This window comes from Calidris pugnax, unplaced genomic scaffold (assembly GCF_001431845.1).
Source record: "Calidris pugnax isolate Ruff unplaced genomic scaffold, ASM143184v1 scaffold44, whole genome shotgun sequence".
Lineage (NCBI taxonomy): Eukaryota > Metazoa > Chordata > Aves > Charadriiformes > Scolopacidae > Calidris > Calidris pugnax.
In genome coordinates, this window is record NW_015094506.1 from 18,565,004 (window position 1) to 18,586,126 (window position 21,123).

The window sequence follows — 21,123 nt, forward strand, 5'->3', positions numbered from 1 at the left end:
TGCATTGCTAATATCAGCCAGTTTCTCTTAGTTTGAAAGACGTGTTTGTTTCCCTTACTAACAGATGTATATGGGAACAATAGGGGTTGAGGGCTAAGTGTGTCTAAAAATAAACTAAATCCATCAACAGTTTGGGTTTTTTTAATGAGGCTAAGATTTTCCGTTTCCAAACCAGAATCTGTCCTGGGCCTACTTCATCTTCCCTCTCCTGTCTTTCCTCCCTGCTTCCCCTGCCCTTTCCCTGCCTGCAGGCTTGGGATGGCTGTCACCTACTCTGCATTTCAGATTTTGTCACCATCTCACATCCTAAAATTAAGCTCTCCCCATTGACACTCCATCTTAATTCTTGCTCTATCATCATTCCCTGGCATTCTTCCAGCTATGGAGGACAAAGCTTGATTCTGAGTGAAGAACAGAACAGTACAACTGACAATAGAGTAACTTTAATGGAGACTGATACACATAGGCTAAATAGAGTAAAGGACAAGCTTTACTCTTTCTGTGTTTAAAAACACATACTGTTAAATATCCATTACCTGGGGAAAGCGATGTCTTGGATAATTGAAGGAGATGAGTTATTGCTTCTTTTGGACCTGCTATGCTGCTTCAGACATGTCTCTGTGATGCTCCAGGTTTCCAGGAGGCATGTATAGTAATATATAGTCTACATGGTCCCTCTAGAAAGCTGCTGCTGAGCCAGAGCTAAGAGGCTTGTGCTGACATAGAAGCACATTGCAGCTACTGCCAATAAATTACACTAACTCCATGCACAACCACTTTTATCCTGCCTTGAGTGAAGAAGCAGCCTTTTCTATGCTGGATAAACATCACAAGGATAATGGAGAGAAGACTGAGTGTTTTTGCAGATGTGTGCAATTCTCTGAGAGTAATACAGCAGTACGATCGCTATCAGTATCTTAATTGTTCATTACTCATAAAAAAATGTGTGTGGAAACCGCTGTTGTACTAAAAGAACAGCACCAGCACTCAGTACCAAAAAGAGTGGCCTTAAAATTAAAACAGTAATACAGTACTGGTCGCAAGAGGGATGTGGCTGCTCAGCAGGTGGGATGTACGGCGGCGCAGGAGGCCTGGGGGGACGGGGCCGTGGTGGCTGGGGCTGTGTGTCCCAGTCTGGATACCAGGAGGCATAATCTAAAAATCAGTGAAGAAACAAGTGTTAAGACCCATCAAACTTATCCATGCTTATGGAAAAGTAATTGAGAGCAATTTGATACGTACTTATTAGCTTCTCACGTTCTGGATTTTCTGTAGAGATGAGAAAAGGAAAAAATGTGAGTGGTGGCTCTTAATGGAAAAAGGAAACCCATTGCTGCTGCCTGGCTGATTGCCCTGACAATGCCAGTCTGCGCTTTATACATCCTGCAAAGGGGAATTAGGCCAAAAATAGTGGGTTCCTGGCTGACACGGGGCTCATAATTTTTACCGAGTTGAAAGATAAGCACAAAAGAAGTACATGCATTAGGAAGAATTTCTTTCATGAGGAAAACTGGCAAATAAGAACAAAACTTGGCATTTATTTTAAATTGATATACAAAGCAAATTTAAGTAGTTACAGACAGACAAACCTAACTACTAAATTTATGACAGAAATACACCTTTACTAAGAGCTTTGATGCATCTGCAGGATTGCCTACGTGCATCCTATCAGAATTGCTGATTTGCCCTATAGGACAATATGGTAAAATGGCTTGTAGGATGTAGCACTTAATTTTTAAAAGTTCTTTTCCTCCTCTTCCTCTTTCCCTCCCCCTAGTCTTTGAGATGTTTCTAGTTTTCCTGTGATGCATCAGTCTGAGACTTCAAGATGAGTCAGCCAGGATATCATGGAAGGAAATAAGGATACCAAATGCTCAATTATTTCTACAGCTGAAGCTTTCTAAAGCCTGGCTAGTAGAGACCATCCCCATTAAACCTCTGTATAAAATTCATCTTTGATTTAAGACATTGCTGTTTATTTAAAACACTATTTGTGACTAATCTGGGACTAGGTGTAATGACATAAAGGTACACAGCTGCAAACTGCTGTGGAAAAACAAGCTCTCACTGCTGTATTTCAACAAATTGCAGCAGTTAGAAATAAGTGTGCTTTTCAGTATAGTCTTACTACTGGTTCACAACTATAGTTTTCCAGAAAATGCGATAGGACATACTAAACAAGCAAGACAGCAGAAGTTGAATACACTATTTCTGCTAGGGGAAAAAAGAACTAGACAGACAATATTGTTGGGGCTGAAGTTTTAGATTTGATTTCCTGATCAGATAAAAGGTAGGAAGTAGTCTAACTGATACTTCTCTTCATCAGAAACTCTGGGTTCTACCTCTGAGAGCCTTCAACAGCAAAATATTTCAATTAATTCCTTCTTATACTATTCTTACCAGGGCTTGGTACTGTTGCTGTGTGGTGCGCTACAGACCCTCTATATACTTAGTGCAAATATAACTCACTGATATATTTCTACTGATAATTATGACACTTTATTTCTATGCAATTTTCTTAGTTAATCACTTTGGTCTTACCACAGAGCTTGTCTACGCATTTCTCATTACTGCATCCACTGCATGGTCGTCCTGCTTTATATGGTTTTCTTGGGTAATTCCCCCTGCAAAGGAGAATAACAATATTTTGTTAGCTCGGTTGTTTGAAAAGCAATTTGCATACATGGTTTCATCACATTGTTAGAATAATTTATCATGCAAAGCTATTAGGGAGGGAGGGAAATCCCTTTATCCAAAACCTGATCATTGCAAATGTTTGAAATTCTTTTTAGAACAGATTAAAGCTCTCAGTGGCATGAGGAGCAGCTACCTGGTGACTGTCTCCATTTGAAATTAATGAGACTTCTCAGGCAATACTGTATTATTCAGTGTAAGCATACAAGAATCTTCCTCTAATCTCTCATTACCCATCTGTATGTAAAAAAAAACTCTGTAAAAGGCAAATCCAGAAATTACAAGGTATGAGATAAACTAGAGGACTGTCTTCCTTTTATTTCTTCAATTAAAATGTCTTGTTTGAATATTGGGTGGGGCTATAGATAGATGTAATCTTTCTCAAACAGAAAGCTTGCACCTTTCCTACTTTTCCTGCAGAGACTAGTCAAAACAGATTTTATTCCACCACCTTGGTTAAGGTGATTGCTCTCAGCTGTGATCTGCTCGCCTGCTTTTTAATGAAGAGATTTTCTGCAGCTCCGACTATGTCCAGCAGCTTCTGCTCTCACTGGCTGGGGGAAGTTTCCCTCAGACCAGTGACACGTGGACAGAGCTGCTGTTGACATTTGTTACAACTGCTCCCATCGCCGCTAGCATCTGATACCAGGTCAGTCATGGGCTATTTAAAAAATAAAACCCCTGAGCCCCCAATGCCATCATTAACTTACGCTGGCCCATAGTTGCAAACAAAATGTGCTGCTCGGAAGAGCCCTGGAAAATTTTCAACTGTATTGCAGAAGTGAACTGCGCAGCCAACTTTGTAACTCTCTGCCCAAACGACCTGGAGGGCAAAGGGAAAGATGTAACGCGCCTGTCCCAAGACTTGAAAAAGCAACGGCATTTAGGGAGGAAGGAGAAGGGAAAGCTCTTGTGGAAGTTTAAAACAGCCAACACAGGAGCGACATCGACAACCCATAGGGCAGCTTAGACAAGCGACTGCTTGATGTTGGTTTTGCATTTATTACCTGGCTCCCCTGGAAACACGAAATTGTCAGGGGATAATCCCTTTCCAACATTACTGAAAACAGGCCTCGGACATCCCTGGGGCTCGGAGTAGTTACTTCTACTCTCATGCAGCAATAAACCAGGGGGGGTAAAAACCCCTGCTGCAATTCCTGTTACAAAGCGGCCTGCTTCAAGCCTGTACTCGGGATTTTCCGTGAAACCACAGGCCATGTGAGACTCACCTGGGTGTAGTGACCACACATGTCAGTACACTGATTGGTGTTGAAATTGTAGCTTTCGACTTCATTAAACCAGTCCTCGAGAGCTTCACCCACAGAGAAGATGGTGGCTGTGCCGGTCCAGATGTTTTCTCCAACAGGAGTAAAAGTGGGGTGCGTCTTGCCCCGCACTTTAAGGTAGATATTGTGCTTAAACTTGCACTTCTTTGCCCACGCTTTGGCAGTCTTAGCTAAAGCAGCATCCCAGGACTGTAGAAAAGAAAGAAAACATACTATGACCTGCACTGCAGTGACTTGGCTGAATTCAAACATTTTAAAGCAGGAACTTGTGAGGATTATTTTGCCCTTTCCTGCTTCCCACCCCTGCATTCAGTTTCTTTCTCTGACTTGACATTTCTATTCCCACAGCAATTTTATTTCTTCTTCCTCCCTTAAATATTGCAGGACATGTAGTATCTATCCACTGTCCTGTGGTATCTGACGTGTTAAAACATTTAGAGCTGGATTGCAGTCTTTGAGCTGCCTGGCTTGAGAGGAGGAGGCACCTGGGTGAAACCCCCAGCCTTGGAGTGGCTTGAGGGACTTTATGCCTGGAAGCTGTTGGCTGTCCAGGGATTTGCACTTTGCAATTACCACTAGATCAGATAGAAATTTTGTTCTGCTGGCCAGGAGGGAGAGAAGAGTAACAGCTGCTCCCTTCCCCTTCTGCCCCTTTGCTCTTCCCCCTCCTCAGCCTGTGGCCCAAGCGGATAAAAGTCTCACTCATCTCTGCTGGGCTGAGGAGGAACCATTCCCATCCTGAGCGGCCCAAATGACAACTTGAAAAACCAGTCTGCCAGACTCACAGAAAGATTTTATGCCACTGAATGACTGGGCAATAAAATGGCAGGTAAAATTCTGTACAGAGAAATATAATGGATGTGTTTCAAAAAAATAACCCAAACAATTTTGACATTGTGTTTATAATGACAGGTTTGGAGCTGGCGATTACCACTTGTAAATCAATGTTTTGAAGTAGTGTAACAGCAAATAATGTGTTAGAAATTCCTTGAGAAGTAATGGAGAGTAAACCCAGGTATATAATTACACCACTGTAGAAGTCATGTTAAATGTTGTGTGCAGGACTTCACCTTAAGAAGGGACACTAGACCTGGGAAGGGCAGATAGAACATGGAGGAGGATGGTTATCCTCAAATATGGAGGGATTTCATAAAGCAACAGAGCAATCTGCAATTGCAGACTTGCAATTAATATAGCAATCTGCAGCTTTGATTGTTCTGTGAAGCAGGTAAATAAGCAATGATTACTTGCTCCTTCCAATACAAAGATTGGAGACTACGAAACGAAGCTAGGAATTAGCATGTCCAAATCAAACGCAAGGAGATTTCTTCACACAACTTGCGGTTAGGCTGTGCAGCACTTTGCTACATGATGCCAGGGATGATTAAACTTGCATTGCGCTCAAAGCTGAAAAAAAGTCATACAAGAGAAATATCCATCAAGAACTTCTGAATACAATGCAACACCTTTCATTCAAGAGGTCTCTGTGTATTTGTCCTGCTGTCATTCCAGGCTTGCTGGAACTTTGGCCTCAGCAGCTGAGTTTGCTCTTGTGTGCTAGCATGTTCAATTAAACGTTGTTGTTTTAAAATGGCAAGAAATTAAAATCGTGAGTAGTTTGAATTTTACCCCTTTACTGTGAACTTCCTTTCATAGAAATGATTCATACTGTGCATGCGGTTATGCATTTAACTTCCTTCCCAGCTATGCTGGAGGGCTCATGAAATCAATGTAATGTAAAAGCAATGACATCAACTGAGAGGGGTTACCTCCCTCAGCTATCTCTCTACCTTTTTCCTCATGTATTCCACCCAGCAAGCTGAGACCTATCCATGGCCTGTTCTGATAACCACTGTATTAATAGGAAGCTCTGCTTTCCACCCCTGATATTAGTATCCTTACTCCCTGCTACAGCAAATGAAGATCAGGTATCTAAATGGATGTCCTGGCAGATACCCCTTTCTTCAACACATGTGCTAGACTATAAGAAACAAGGAGAGATGATAGATTTTCAACAAATCCTATTGAGCAGATTGCCTATTAAGGAGCTTTTTAATACCAAACAGCTTTCCCATATGAAACCAGACTAACATAAAACAGATTACTATCTTTCTTATAAATAGGTAAATGAAATGCTGAGAACTAAACACTGTGTTTTGCAGTACAGCCCTTTGTTCTGGCTGAAGTTTAGAGTTGCAATCCATTCCTAAGCAAGGAATTCCCTTCAAATTATTAAAACTGTGAAAATTAAAATATTTTCTATTTCATATGAAGAACCAACATATACAGTACAAAAATCATTGACAGAACAAAAAAGAAAATCAGAAAGAAAATGAAGAATAAGATGGGCTAACTCAGCAGCAAAATCTATACTACTTTTCAACAGATCACAAACACCTCCTTACCATGTGAAACATATTGCTGGCTGGTGGATTCACTTTGGATCGAAACTTGTTGTGAGCTCTCACACAGTCTTCAATGAACTTTGCATCTTCTATGTCAGGCAAGGGATGTTGTGGATAACCGTGACAGCAAGCGAGGAGATCCAAAAAGAACAGTGCAGCGAAGAAAAATGTGATTTTCATAATTCTTCAATGCTTTCAGTATTATTTAAGTTTTTACTAGAAAAATCTCTTAGGTGGAGATAGTACTGGCAAGCAGTTCTTCAGAAGTTGCTCTCTGGGTGTGGAAGGACTTGAAAGTGTCAAAGTAACAGGAAGTGAAATTGCTTCATAAGGTGCAGCTCTATCTGACATCACAGCTGGCCATCAAAGGGTAAACTGTGAGAAAGGCATCTGCCATGCATGTTGGCAAGGAGCAACACTCCAGGTACACGTCTGCCTTTTCCTTGAGTGTGCTCCACGCTGGTTGACTGCCAAACCATTCTATGACTGTAGGTCTTATCTGCAGAGACGCTGCAGAACAGCTTTCCCAAAACCTGCATCAGCCATAAAAACTGTAGCTTTGACATAAATACAAATCTGCTGTTCAGCTGATCTTCCTACAGCATCACTTAGTCAAACCACAATTATTTTGCAGGACCTTGCTTATATTTCAGAATTACTCTAGGAATGAACAGAATTAGGGAAGCTGTATATGTTGAAATTTGACCTCAACACAAGAGCAAAAAAAAAACGTTCCTGAACAGCAGCTTGCTGCAGAACAGACCTTCTGACCTGGTTTGGTGTGGAACTGAAGTCCAATTTGGAAATCCCAAGCTTGAGTATGTGTTGATTTTCTCCTTCCTTAGCCATTTGCCATTATCTGATAGCCTGAAATCGTGGCAGGAAGTTCCCGTGCTCCTGGAAAGAGAGCAGCAATAGGATTAGCCCTCCTGGTGTCACATTCCAAGCCTGATCACTTCCTGGGGAGGTGACACGGGCTGGGATTTGTATTGTCTCAGAAACTGCTCTACAAGCTGCTTGAAGTTTTTTCAAACCTAAACTAAATTGTATAAACATCCAAGAGCATAAGAACAACCACATGTTTTAAAAGCCAAGGTGTTGCAACTCAGGTTTAGGTAGGATTACAAAGAAAATACCTTGTTGACTGGAAACAACCTTCATGGGTCCAATTCCCTGCTCAGTTTTGCAGGTCAGGCCTTATCCTGCCAGACACCTGTGGAAAATATCATTCTGGTGTTGCCTTCTCTGTCTGTGTGATGGCTTTTCCCTCTTAAATAATACCCATGGTTTGCTTCAGAGAGCCTGTTAACAACCCGCACACCCCGAGCAGATAGGCTGAAGGAGCTGTACCTCCAGCACCATCACAGCTATACCTAGCTATGTCATCAATGGAAGCACGATGAAATACTTATCTGTGGACGGATTTCTGTGCATTTCTAACTCCCCACACCCTCCTCTTAGCCCTGCCACAGTATCTTGACCAATTTCATGAAGATCTGTACGAGGCAAAAAAAGTGGCAGGAACCTTCTGGTGTTTGGGATCTTTTGGGAAAGAAAGAAAAAAGAAGGGGGCCTCAGAAGCACAAAAACCTGGTCAGAGAGGAAACTCAACAAGTATTATCTTTTCTTCCCCTTTTTTGGGGTTTTTTTTTTTTTTTTTTTTTTAAATAGTTTCCTGTGCTTTGAAACTCCCAGACTAAAATCACCAATTTTTTATCTAATAAAATTATTTCTCTTTAAAAATGACCAAGCCAAATTGGTCAGTGGTAGGAGACTGGCTGCTTTCTCTTTGTGGGCATAGCGAGCTGGGTGCAAGACGCTTTTGGTCCTGTCATGTCCTTAATGAACAGATGCAAGAGGCACTACCAATCATCTCACACTCTCACCTCCCTTGGCAAGTAACGGGAAGTAGAGGGTGAAGCACCCATCCTGACACAACCCCAGACCAAGGCAGTAGCCACACTTGCAGGCCACCATTGCCTTTCAGCTGTCCTTGCCTCACCTGTTCCTCCATCAGTGGTTGGCTGCGGCTCCATTTGCCTCTGGAACATGTATGCAATGGTCGTGACCTTACCTACATTTACTAGATCCACCTGCTGACTCTGCCTCCTGGTGTGCCACTATCAGTGCCAAAGTACTTTGTCTAGCAGATGCAGGTTCTGTCCTCTTCTGCTGTCACACTCTATCCTAGAAACTGCACAGGAGCACTGGCACAGATGACAAGGCCTTCAGCTGTGCTGGGACATTTTAAAATGCACGGGAGGATGACCCTCTACAAGCAATGGTGACTGCTAGTCAGGCTGGTATGGTGAAGGGGATCTTGGGTGGCAGGTTTCTTCATGTGGGTGCCATTACCTTCTGACTTACCAGAGGACAGAGCTTGGTCTCTCCTGTCAGGTCCTTGCTTCTGGGCTACAAAGACCCTCCAATCCACCACGTGCACTCCTGAAGACCACAAGGTAGCACCCAGGTGCCATTGACAGCATGGTGTGTACGTGGAGCACCAAGTATTGGAGAGAACCTTAGGTCAAATTGTGATGGTTTAGGTCACTATGGTGAATGGCCCCCTCCCCTGCTTCTAAACCGAACATAGAAGGCCTGTCCACTGTTTGGTTCCTTTGGAAATCATCTCACCTCTTCTAAACCAGAGCCTACTGCGTTCGGTTTACTGCCAGTTATTCTTTCTCCAGCTGAATATTACCTTAAAACTAGAAAATAAGTATGTTTTCTCTTTTTCTTTTCTAGTAATGCCCATGCAATCTATGAGACCCTAAAACTAGACAACAAAAAACCGTGATTATATTACAATTACATGCAATCTGCACAAAAATTATCATCACACGTACCATTAATTTAGCAATGTGGTGATTTTGCAGTTCTATATGCATGCAGTTGAAATCCTGTGCTTGGAAGCTGAACTAAGATCTTTATGAAGCAGGAAATTTTGACAAATCCAGGACAGGGCAGGTTATAAAATGAAGATGCTTTCCTGCAAAAATGATGCTGGCTCCATCTAGTGACTCTATCTGCAATTAAAGCACAACTCCAGCCTGCCCTCAAGTGTCGATAAATGATGTTTTCACAGAAAGAGTTATAAACCTTTGCCAGCACTAACCAGTGGGTCTTGCAAACCAGACAAAAATTAAGCTTTGGGATTTGAATGTCACATTCTATTTGTCTGGACCGGTTTAATGAAAGGAGGGTGGTGCTACTGGATTTCCACAAATTATTTTACAACAAAACTATTTTGCATTTATGAAAAGCTAAAAAACCTTACAATTATTTTGTAATAGCAAGGCCATAAACAGCCTCACAATTAACAGGAAAGGCCATTAGTATGTGGTTGGACTGTAGTTTTGGTTGGTGGAATTTGTACAGTGCTGCTTGCTGCAACTACGCCCCGTAGCCTGAGTTTGCTGTGTTCCATCTACAAAGTACCAGGCTGTCATACAGACCAAAGCACCAGAGGTTGGTAGGTGTTCCATCTCTTGTGATGCCCACTTCCTGCCAGTCAAAGTGGCCCTTTATCACATCTACTTTGCCCCTCAAGGACAACCAAAGAGTAAGGGAAGTGTGAAGCACTCACTGAAGGCTGGCTCTTCCCTTTGGTGATAGCTCTGCTAAAGTAGTGAAATGAAAATGGACAGGCAGTGACAATGCTCTGGAAGACAGCAGTCTCTTGAACCATCCAAATACCTGAAGGGCGGGTGTACAGAAGACAAGAGCCAGGCTCCTTTCAGTGGTGCCCAGTGACAAGTGGCAATGGGCACAAACAGGAACACGGGAGGTTCCCTCTGAACATCAGGAGACACCTTTTTTACTGCAAGGGTGACCAAGCACTGGTACAGGTTGCCCATGGAGGTTGCAGAGTCTTCATCCTGGGACATATTCAGAAGGCATCTGGACATGGGCCTGTGCAACAAGGTCTAAGTGGCCCTACTTGAGCAGATGACCTCAAAGGTCTCTTCCAATCTCAACCATTTTGTGACTCCTTGATGTAGCCAAAGCTTCAGCAGATTGTGCAGGTCGAATGATTTAGCATGATCTCAACAGCACAGACACAGAAGCTTGTTATAGAGTCCAAGTATATGCCTAGCTGGCCAGTATCTCTGGTTATTTTCCTTGCCCTTCATCCATGATTTATATTTCTTGAACTTAAATTTTAGTTCTTATGTTCTAAGAACTAAAAGTAAATGGGGGGGTTTATTTGTAGAAAAAAACCCAGAATCCTAAACCTATGCAATATTAACACTTTAAAACCGGAAAGACCTTTATTGTAGTACCAAATTTTGCATTTCAGGTAATAAGGAAACTTATTTTCCTTGCAGACATCTGAAATTTAGCTCTGCAGTAAGCTTTTCAACCCTAACACAGCATCTACATAATGATTTTATCTTCAGAGATGGTATCAGCAATTTCCAGGTAAAGCGACAGGAAAGGCTGCTGCTCAGGAACTTTCATACCGCTCAATTTTCTATGTAGAAGCCACCTATTTATGGATTTAGGTATACCTTATTAGGCTTCTAGATTTGAGGATGTAATTCAAGTTTTAAATAATAAAACTTGTAGTTGAAAAGTCTGTTCTCTATTTTTGTAATTTTAGATTAGAAAACAGAAGCAATAGCTAGCACATGCCTAAATTTAAATTGATCTTCAATAAAAGTCTATCTTATTTTCTTGAGACTTACAAATTATTTTTCTATTTAATCAATGGAATTATCAGTATAGATTTAGATAATAAATTGGAATGTATTAGACCTAAATTGTCAGTCACACACCTATAATGAAAGTATAAGACAAATTACTTCCTAAAGCTGAACTCACAGAAGCTTCCTTTAAGCTCAACTGGAGCTCTGAACGTTAAAAAAATAGTAGAATTTGTGGGGGTTTTTATTTGTTCATTTTACAATAATGGTAAAACATTACCTAATAATAATGAACTTTCATAGAGTCATATCGGCATTCATTAGAAGACTAAGATACAATCAGGAAAAAAATCTAGTTTGCTATACTGGTTAAAAAAGCTTCAGATTCTTGTATAAATTTAATCTGTCTTTTGGAGAAACTGAAATTAAAGCATACTAATCAAAGACTTCAAGTCTTTCATATAGAAGACTAAAATCTGTGTTGATTAAATGGACCTGAGCAAGTTTCAAGATAAAATAAAGAAAATTTATTGTTAAAACTTTATAACACTTACAAAACAGGAAATATGCTATGTCTAAGTAATGGTACATGCTAAAACAAGGAATAAAACTCAATAAAATCATAGGGAGTTAGGAACAAAATACTTAATAATAAATCTAAAGCTTCACATTTTGAATGGGGAACAATAAAGACATTGGCTTATAAATAACAAGTTGCACTGACTTCACAAATGTCCAGACTACTGAAGAACCATCTTTCTATAAAATATTCCTTAAACATTTTATTCAGAACATTCTGTTACTCTAGAAAACAGCACTGAGTACTTAATATGCTACCTTTTTCTCAGCATCAAAATTAAGCAATTGTCATTTTAAATATTGGTATAATATGAATTGTAACAGTTTTTAAATTGAGACATACTTTTCTCCTTGAATTCCAGGAATAGAGTATATCAGTGTTTTGAGAAATTTGATATTTAAGAGATAAGGCTCCAAACCTTACCAGGTAATATCTTTAGCTTAGTATTTTCCCAATATGGGTTTTACCCACATATAATTTCACTTGTTTTGGCATGTTAGCTGTCTCTAAGGAGCATAAAGTAATAGGAAACAAAATCATAGTCAAAAAAAAAGTTGTCTTTAAAGTCATGTCAGTATTACTTTTTTGTTAATTCATTACCAAGTATCTTCAGAAGATAGTATGTATTTCAAATCCAGTTAGGCAGACATATGCATGTTTGCAAAGCGTTTCTTTATAAAATAAACAGCCACAAAAGCGAGAAACATCAGCAATTGTCTGAAAGCTATAACTGTGATACAAACTGCGTTGCACACAAATCTGAACTCCCAAGGTGGGTACCATCCTGGGTAATCTATAAATAAGCACATAAAGAAAAGATTTATTTGGAGTATATACATTTGAAGTAACTGAGGAATATAAGTAGAAGTGTAAAATCAAAATACGTACAGATAATCTTGTCACGTTCTGGATTTCCTGGAAAAAAGGGAAAAAATATAGTTTCACCAGCCAGCCGTGATTTCTCTCTCCTTAAATCTTTAGTAGCTAGCTAAAACAAACTCATCAGATTTATAATCAATAGATTTGAAAAACTCTGAAAATTCTCCTTGATAAACCGTAACAATAAAACAGAAGCTGAAATGTTTTGATAAAAACCAAAAACAATACTTCATAATATTAATGTTTCCATAAAGCTATTATTGTTTATAACAATGACAAGGACAGGGGAGAGGGACATATCACACAGCTCCTTCATTTTCAGTTTGAACCCCCTCTCCTTTGTCTTTCTCAAAATAATAAATACTGTTTAACATTCAGAATATACACGAGCTAGTAAATACAAATACAAATCTCATCTCTCAAATATATATATAAAATGTGTATATATATGTGCGTATATATAAGTATTTAGCTATCAAATTTTTTATACATAAAATATATATATGTATTTATCAATATATATATTGATATTTATATATATAAATACCAAAAACTTTATGGATGAGAATGGGAGACACACTGTTTCCTAAGTAAGTGGGGCCTAATTCTGAGATCAGGTACAACCTGGTGCTCCTTGCTTCTGTTTTTCAGAGGTGTCTGCTACCTAAAAATGCAGACCTACATGATCACTCAATGTTTTTAAAGCTATACTAACATATATATTATAGTAATTAACTGTTAAGCAGAAAGCACAAGCCTTAATCCCAGTTTGTTAAATGAAACTTAAAAACGTGTCCTAACTTTAATGTCCTTTTAATGTCCTAACTATAGCCACAGGAAATTTCTAGCTTGTGACTTCCCAGCAGGTGGAAGTTGTCAGGTGTACAGCTTTCTGAAGAGAGATGACCTACTGTCTCTTAACATCTCACTCCATCAAAATATGATCCATACGTAGCAATTCATGACCCTTAATTCATTTCCTTGACAAGAACAGAGTTGAAAGAATTATCCTGAATTATACCTGTCTATAACCAAATGAAGACATCTTGATGGTCACTTAGGCCCAGAGTCAGTAAACTATGAACTATCTGTCTGTTTCCTGAATGTAAACAGCTTTTAGAATAGTTTTAAATTAGTTGTGAATTGGACCTGAGGGAGTACCATTGAGGAGTGAAACAAAGTTTGCAACATTCTTTTACAAGTAGGTGATTGCATTTTTAAGTTTTACATATTGCATTTTACATTTGCTTTTACTTACTACACAGTTTATTTTCACAGGTGTCCCCTTTTGCACAATTACTGCATGATCTTCCTTCTCTATATGGTCTTCTTGGAAGATTACCACTACAAAGGAAAAAGAAGTTTCATACATAATTTTAAATGATTTCTTCATTGTCTTAAATCATTTCTTGAAGTAAAAACACCAAAAGTGCAATGAATTGCTGACATTTCATTAAAAACATCAGAATAATTTTCCTTCTTTCCATTTTCATTGTTCTGCCACAGTGAAAGAAAAGAATCTTAAAAAGCTGTAATTTTTCTTATGAGAAAATACTCAGGCTTTTTACTCAAATTTTACATTGGTATATGAACTACTAAACCAGAATGTTCTGCAGGGAGCTTGGTTTTAACTGAGGAACAATGAGAATTTTAGAGTGGAAAATTTTAAAACTGACACACTCCCAAGTAGCTTAAAACAAACTATTTAGCAAAAGGAGAAATCATGTGAGCTACTTACTGTTGAATTCTTGAGAAACAAGACTTTTATCCCACAAAATGCAAATGTCCAAAAGTAAGCATGCAGTCTTCGTGAAGGCAGTGGGAACCTTACGTGCTTAAGTAGTTCATCTAAGTGGAGCCAAAGTGTTTAAGTATGAGGATCAGCCTGCAGTACGTAACACTGCACATTCTCAGAAAAGTTCCTTATGCATAAAACTGCTGGAAATGACAATGCAGATACCATCATCCTGGCACCTACACAATACTACTAGTTAATGGGAAACACAGTATCCGGTCTATGCTGCACCCATTCCAGAAGATGAAGCAATGCTATGTTTCACAGCTCAATCCTGGGAACACAGGGGCAGATTTAGTCCCCTCAAAGGATTGTGGGAAATCATAGTTAGCTTTGTGTATCATTCTACTCACCTCCATAGTGGGCACTGTGGGCACTTCTCAACGGAGGTAATTTGCACCAAGTCCTGTGATAATTTTTTTGTGATTCTAAGTCTGTATTTACAAGCTGAATCATCTGTATTTATAAACAAGAGCTACCCACCAGACATACAGATGTAAGGGTTAGTATAATGTTGTTGCACAAGATGGAGGGAGAAGAACACCCCAAAAGATTATCTGTGACTTGTGACTATTCTTCTTTTAAATGTCTGTTACATACATTTGCCCACAGATATACTGTTGGCCTGAGTGGCATATTGCAGCCACATGCCCTGATATGCAGTCCCTGCAGCAATAAAACTGAGTGGGGATCCTCTGATCTCAAGAATCGAGCGTTAAGTTTTGAACTTGCCAGAGAAGAGCCGAAGAGTTGTTAATAGCCTTACTAATAAGCCTTCCAGTACCTAAAGGGGGCCTACAGGAAAGATGGGGAGGGACTCTATCAGGGAGTGTAGTGATAGAGCGAGGGGTAATGGTTTTAAACTGGAAGAGGGGAGATTTAGATTAGACACTAGAAAGAAATTCTTTACTGTGAGGGTGGTGAGACACTGGAACAGGTTGCCCAGGGAAGCTGTGGATGCCCCATCCCTGGAAGTGTTCAAGGCCAGGCTGGATGGGGCTTTGAGCAACCTGGTCTAGTGGGAGGTGTCCCTGCCCATGGCAGGGGGGTTGGAACTCAATGATCTTTAAGGTCCCTTCCAACTCTAGCCATTCTATGATTCCATATATATATGTATATATAAATATTTTTAAAAGTTATAGTTTAAGTAACGTATCTTTTGGTGACTGTCCATATATACATTCACAGCATGGGTGATTCTAAACAGTAGCCCACATGGTTATCTTAAAATAGGTCCCAGAATCCAGAACACTAAAGGCTGAAGGACACGGTGTTGCTCCTAGAAGCTCTGGCAAGAACATAATGCCTCATAAGGATGTGAAAGCAGACACACTCGGTGACTGTGCAGGTTTCAATTGCAGGAATGAAATACAAAAAAGATACCTATGTTGCCTGAGCTGCAATTTAGCAAGTCTTTCTTGGTATATCAAAAGCTTCCACTGTAAGTGATAATTACACTGTAACTTCACAGAGTTCATAATCCACTGCGAAATCCTCTTTGAGAAGACTGATAGAACTCTCAGTCAATGATCCAGAGAGATGAAAGACCTGCCTTTTTCTTCAAGAAGTCTTATCTTGCCTTACAAATAAGTAAATGCATCTATCTATCTATCTATCTACAGATTGCTTAACACCTAGGTTGTAGAGTGCTGCCTCACTGAAAAGGTGTGAGGAATGGTAAAAAAAGGCACAAATTAACTTCTGGACAGAGAAAAAAAGTCACTCTCCCACGGAAATTCAGGTGGCTTCTGAAGACTATACTACTTAAATGAAATAAAATATATGGCAAACTACCACATGGGCTTTAATTTCTTTACTTGTCTTGCTGGTTTAGGCCACAGAAACTAAAAGGCTATCTCCATAAGAAGTGACATTATGTGTTTTATGTTTTGCTGTTTAACAGTAATCATTCAATTTAATTAAACATTACTACTGTTTCATTTGCTTCTGACAGCTACTGAGTATTGAGCCGACATTTTATGTTTTAAAAACAACAAACAGATTACATATGCATGTGCTTGATTATGGACTGTGCATTATTATAAGACATAATATATTATTTTAAAACTATCTGCATCCGTGTTTTTAAACTCCTCCTGCTTTAAGAACAGCACTGGCTGGGGCCTTTGCTTTTTCAGAGTATCCATTTAAATGTAAAATCATGTGTTGCAGTTAGCTTTTTCTTGCATTGATCATTTGCTATTTTCCAATGCTTAAATAACATCTGCTATAATCATAGCTATCAAATAGGCAAGAAATGATAATGTTTCTTTTTTTTACTCAGTTACACAGAAAGGAAAAGCAACTAATTTAACACCTGTGCAATTATTTCTATCACTTCTAAGGGAAAAAAAAAAGTGCAACTAAAAATTGTATAAAACTGTAAGAGGTAATTCCACCTCTGACAGTAGTTGCCTGCAGCAACTTTTTCATTTCTTCTGCTTCTTATGAAAAAGAAATCAATGAAGTGGAGCATACGCAAATTTTGTCTTCTTTGCTTAAGATTGGCACAGAATGAGATTTATCAGTAAAGTTAACAGATTAAAAAAACTACGCAATTACACATTATAATGCTCCTGGATCTCTTAATAACTGAATTAGGCAACCATTATTTTCTCCGATTGCCTTTACAAGATGACCAGTAAATAAAGAACCCAATTTACTTTCAGCTGCTTTTTTTTTTAAACATTTAAACCAGCAACTTACCCTGGTGAATAGTTGCAAACAAAATTTGCTGCATTTCGTATTCCTGCAACTTTCTTACACAGAGTAACAGCACAGCCTATTTTGTATGAATAGTCCCAAACAACCTAAAAAAAAAAGGTTTTAAAAGAAATTAAAAACTACACTCAACAGTAATTACGCCTACTACCTAGAAAATTTCTGTTTTTTTCAAAGATCCTACATATTATTTTCATTTTGCAACATCTGACCTTTTTATGCATTTAAAAACTGCAGGTAAGTGAGCTTTTTCAGATGAACTTCTAAAGATTCACCCCTCATGATGAAGTGACCTATGCTGCAAGTTTCCAGAATCTTCTGCAGAACAATTTCAGTAAGAGTCATTGACTTCATGATTCAGGGGTAGATTCTATGGAACGAAAGGGGAATTAGTGGCAACTGCCCAACAGCTCCTTTACTAATTTTAGCATTCATAAATCAGGTGTGCAAGAAGGGCTTCTGTGTGCTAAAAGTGGTCTGGCTGATTACTACTGTAAACTTATATCTGAAAGCTTTAGCGCTGCACATTTTCAGACTAACAAGTGTTATCTGCCATACTTAAGATGGTTTACTATCCTTTACGGTTTGGGCATCTGCTTTTTCTTGGGAGATTCTTCCTATCCTTCTGTCTATGACTAACCAAACTGTACTGAATATCTGGATGATCATACATTTCACTTCTGGAAAACTTAACAACATATTGGATTACTCTCAGTATGTCCCCAATATGAAAAGGACAGGCCTCAGACTGACAAACTGATTTTACCATCCCAAAAAGTTCCATCTCTTCAATTATGACTGCAAGAAGTGGTTATGGTCAACAGACACAACCCTTCTTTGAAAAGAATCTTCATGTTTAATGTGGCGTTACCCGATTCCTGGATTAAGGAATAAACATTTCAGGGGCCTTTATGTAACACCTTTACATCTTTTTTGACATTTCCACCATTCTGAGATTTCTGTGTCATGGTTCTCTCAACAGGTCTACAAAGCCTACCCATCTATGATTTGTAAGTTTTACCCATCTCCAATTTTGTGTCTGAGCCTTCAAGACCATGATGGGTCCTGGATCATGCATGCTCTTTGATTATAATTTTTGACTACATATGTACTTTTCATGTTCATTGGTGTTTAACCCATGTACTCTTGCTTGTTTTTTCTCATGATTAGCTTACTTTGCAATTCTGCCTGAAATACTGCCTGAAATGCATGAACATTTTGATATGACTCAATTATATGTAACAAGAAAGAAGCAAGCAATATTAATCAGGGGAAAGAAAACTAAGAAGTGAAAATCACTCCAAGAGAAATGTGCAAAACCCTCCAGAATTCTACACAGATGAGGCTGAACGGCAAATTTAAAGATGCCAGGAACTACCTTGCTATATAACTTTTTGTCACTTATTGTGCCAGAGAAAAAATGAAAAATATTTTCCTAAGACATTGTGTAGCTCTAATCTTCTAAAGATTTATTGTCCAATAAACAGCAAAATTAAATCCTTCAGCCTTGCTTTTGGGTTTGTTACAGGGACCATGAAACAAGAAGTAACACTTGAGGTGAATATGTGAGAAAAGACATAAAAAAGAAATGCAAGAAGTCCCAAAAATAAGATGTTTTGTATACAATTTTGGTAACTTCAAGTATTATCATTTCACAATCCAAGTCTACTCAAAAAGAATCTCGCCGCTACTGCTGTGTCCGGTAACAGTTTCACTGTAAATGTACTCCACAGTATTTCATCTGTAATGTGCACAAAGAGAAGTCTAAGCATCTTTGAATACTGAGATAAGAAAATAGAGAGTCACTACAGTAGATTGTCTATTAGAATCTATTCTTGTAAATATCTGTATCTCGTAAATATCTTGTAAATATTCTTGTAAATATCTTTACAATCTATTCTTGTAAAGAAAGAAATACAACCCTGTATTATTTATAACCCCTACTGAATTATCTGGTAGGCACTATACAGGACATTTTACCAAAGATAACTCTTACCTGAGTGTAATGACCACAAGTCTTAGTACATTTCTGATTTGCGAAGGTATAGAAATTGACCTCACTATACCATGATTTAATGGCATCACCAGCTTTGAATATTTGATGACTTCCAACCCAAATATTCTCTCCAACAGATGTGAAATTAGGATGGCACTGATGTTTCTTCTCTAAGTATACGTTATGTTCAAAAATGCATTTATTTGCCCATGCCCTTGCAGTCCTTGCCAAAGCTTCATCCCAAGTCTGGAAAACATGAAAGGTGAAATAGTTACGCAATGTTAAGTTACAACCGGACCTTAAATAATCAGATAAAGCCAGTCGGGCAATAAACTACAGATAGAGATCATATGCTGGACTTTCACAAAGAAATGCTTTCCCTTGTCTAGGCAAGTACCTGTGTTTTCTTTTCAGTGGCTTTTCCTCTTGCAGCACAGAGCCATTAACTAATTTAATCAGATGAGTTTTTCCCCCTTGTTGAAAATTAACTTTGTAAAAGCACTTGCAAAAAACTGAAAAGACGTCTGAAATGCATTTTTATCTTCAGGTAAGTAATTACTGTCATATTAATTAAATATGAAACTTTTTTTGGTTTTTTGGTTTGGTTTTTTTTGGTTGAACAGGTCATTAAGGATTTCTGTCTGGTAGATAGAAGTGAATGTAAATTAGAAATGTATAACTCCTATAGATTGAGGTATATGTTTTAAGTATTCTTAAGAGAGCCTCCAGAAAAAAATACTTACCCCTCCTATGGTAAAGCTTTAAATACATATTTGAGCATTTTGCAAGAGACAGCTTCATGAAGTAAACATGCCAATGTTTGGCCCATAACTCATTCTGCTACCTCTTCTCTGCAGTCTGCCACTGTTAACAAAACTTCTCATTCCTGAACACGAACCAACTTTGGTATTTGTCTTCCAGTCATGAACTATTTTTCATCATCTTTCTTCTACCATTAAAGTACCTAGTTTTATGTCTTACATAAAAGATGCTGTGTTTTATTGCCTAGGTTTATTGGTGTTTGTACATTTCAGTTCACTCTTAGTCTCTATGTGGATCTTACAAGAACTCCACTGGCTGCTGATACTGTTTTCTCCTTAAAGCCTTTAGTTTTTTCTAAAAGTATTTCTACACACATTGCTTTGCTTGTAATTTTTCCTGGTTTTCCTATTCTTGAGTACTAAAACCAAGTGTGGTGTCTTTCCCAAGCTTCTTCACTTCTGAAGTTACACCTCCCTCCCCCTTGCCTTATCTGCCATTCTGGCTTCAAACCCACTGAAGCCAACAGCATTTTTGCCATCAGTATCCAAGTATGAGCATGTTCCCAAGCCTTCCTCAGGGTACTCGTCCTTTAGCTGCTCACATTATTCTCCTCTTGTGGTTTGAAGCAGACTAGACATCAAACATCCGCTTTTTCTGCATATTCTTCAGTTTGTTTAACCCTTTCCAGCCAAAATTTTTGAGTGCAATTTGTTTTGGTTATGGCAAGCAAAGATTCTTCCTTGCCACCCTTCAGCCCCGGCGCTGCAGCTCACACCCTTGCCTCTGATGGAGAGCCTGACTCTTCTGGGTCAGTCCTACTGCTGGACCATCGTTTCTTCTGAAGGAGACATTTATTTCAGTGAAATATGAACATCTTCAGCTGACCTGTGTCACTGCAGCCTGTTGTTTCTAGACTGAAACCTGTCTACACACTGACTCAGCCCACTACAGTATTTCCTGTCAAATAAACGTGATGATATTTGAACACAAACCAGTGATGCCATCTTGGTCACTTCACCCAGGGTCCACTAAGAGCCCCTCGTCCCCCTCTCTGTCCCATCCTCCCCGGCAGGGCTCTGGAGCCACCCCCAGGCCTGTCCCTACCATGTAGCGCATGTTGCTGGCGAGCGGCTGGACCTTCCTGCGCAGCTCGTTGTGGACGCGCACGCATTCCTCGATGAACGCCTCGTCTGTGATGCTCGGAAAGGTGGGCGACGGCCGGGCTGCCCCCCTCAGCACTGGCCACAAAGCCAGCACCGCCACCCACGGCCTCATGCTCCCGACCGCCGGGGCCTCGCCTGAGGGACACCCGCCCCTTCCAGAACGTTCTCCCTCAGGGGACGGCCCGGGGAGCCCGCC

General features: G+C 39.4%; 2 protein-coding genes across 2 annotated transcripts; both read right to left on the minus strand.

Moving 5' to 3' along the window:
* Positions 1 to 711: 711 nt before the first annotated feature.
* On the minus strand, positions 712 to 6,684 carry LOC106901164 (glioma pathogenesis-related protein 1-like). The gene is made up of 6 exons (XM_014963538.1): positions 6,386 to 6,684; positions 3,924 to 4,169; positions 3,405 to 3,517; positions 2,542 to 2,624; positions 1,243 to 1,269; positions 712 to 1,155 (listed from the first exon to the last, which is right to left on the minus strand). Exons 1-6 carry the CDS (start codon positions 6,563 to 6,565, stop codon positions 929 to 931), a joined length of 876 nt encoding a protein of 291 aa, XP_014819024.1. The 5' UTR covers positions 6,566 to 6,684; the 3' UTR covers positions 712 to 928.
* A 4,963-nt stretch (positions 6,685 to 11,647) lies between these two features.
* Positions 11,648 to 21,039, minus strand: LOC106900994 (GLIPR1-like protein 1). The gene is made up of 6 exons (XM_014963318.1): positions 20,869 to 21,039; positions 19,003 to 19,248; positions 16,992 to 17,095; positions 13,749 to 13,834; positions 12,500 to 12,526; positions 11,648 to 12,404 (listed from the first exon to the last, which is right to left on the minus strand). The coding sequence occupies exons 1-6, from the start codon at positions 21,037 to 21,039 to the stop codon at positions 12,250 to 12,252; spliced, it is 789 nt and encodes a 262-aa protein (XP_014818804.1). The 3' UTR covers positions 11,648 to 12,249.
* Between the last annotated feature and the right edge of the window lie 84 nt (positions 21,040 to 21,123).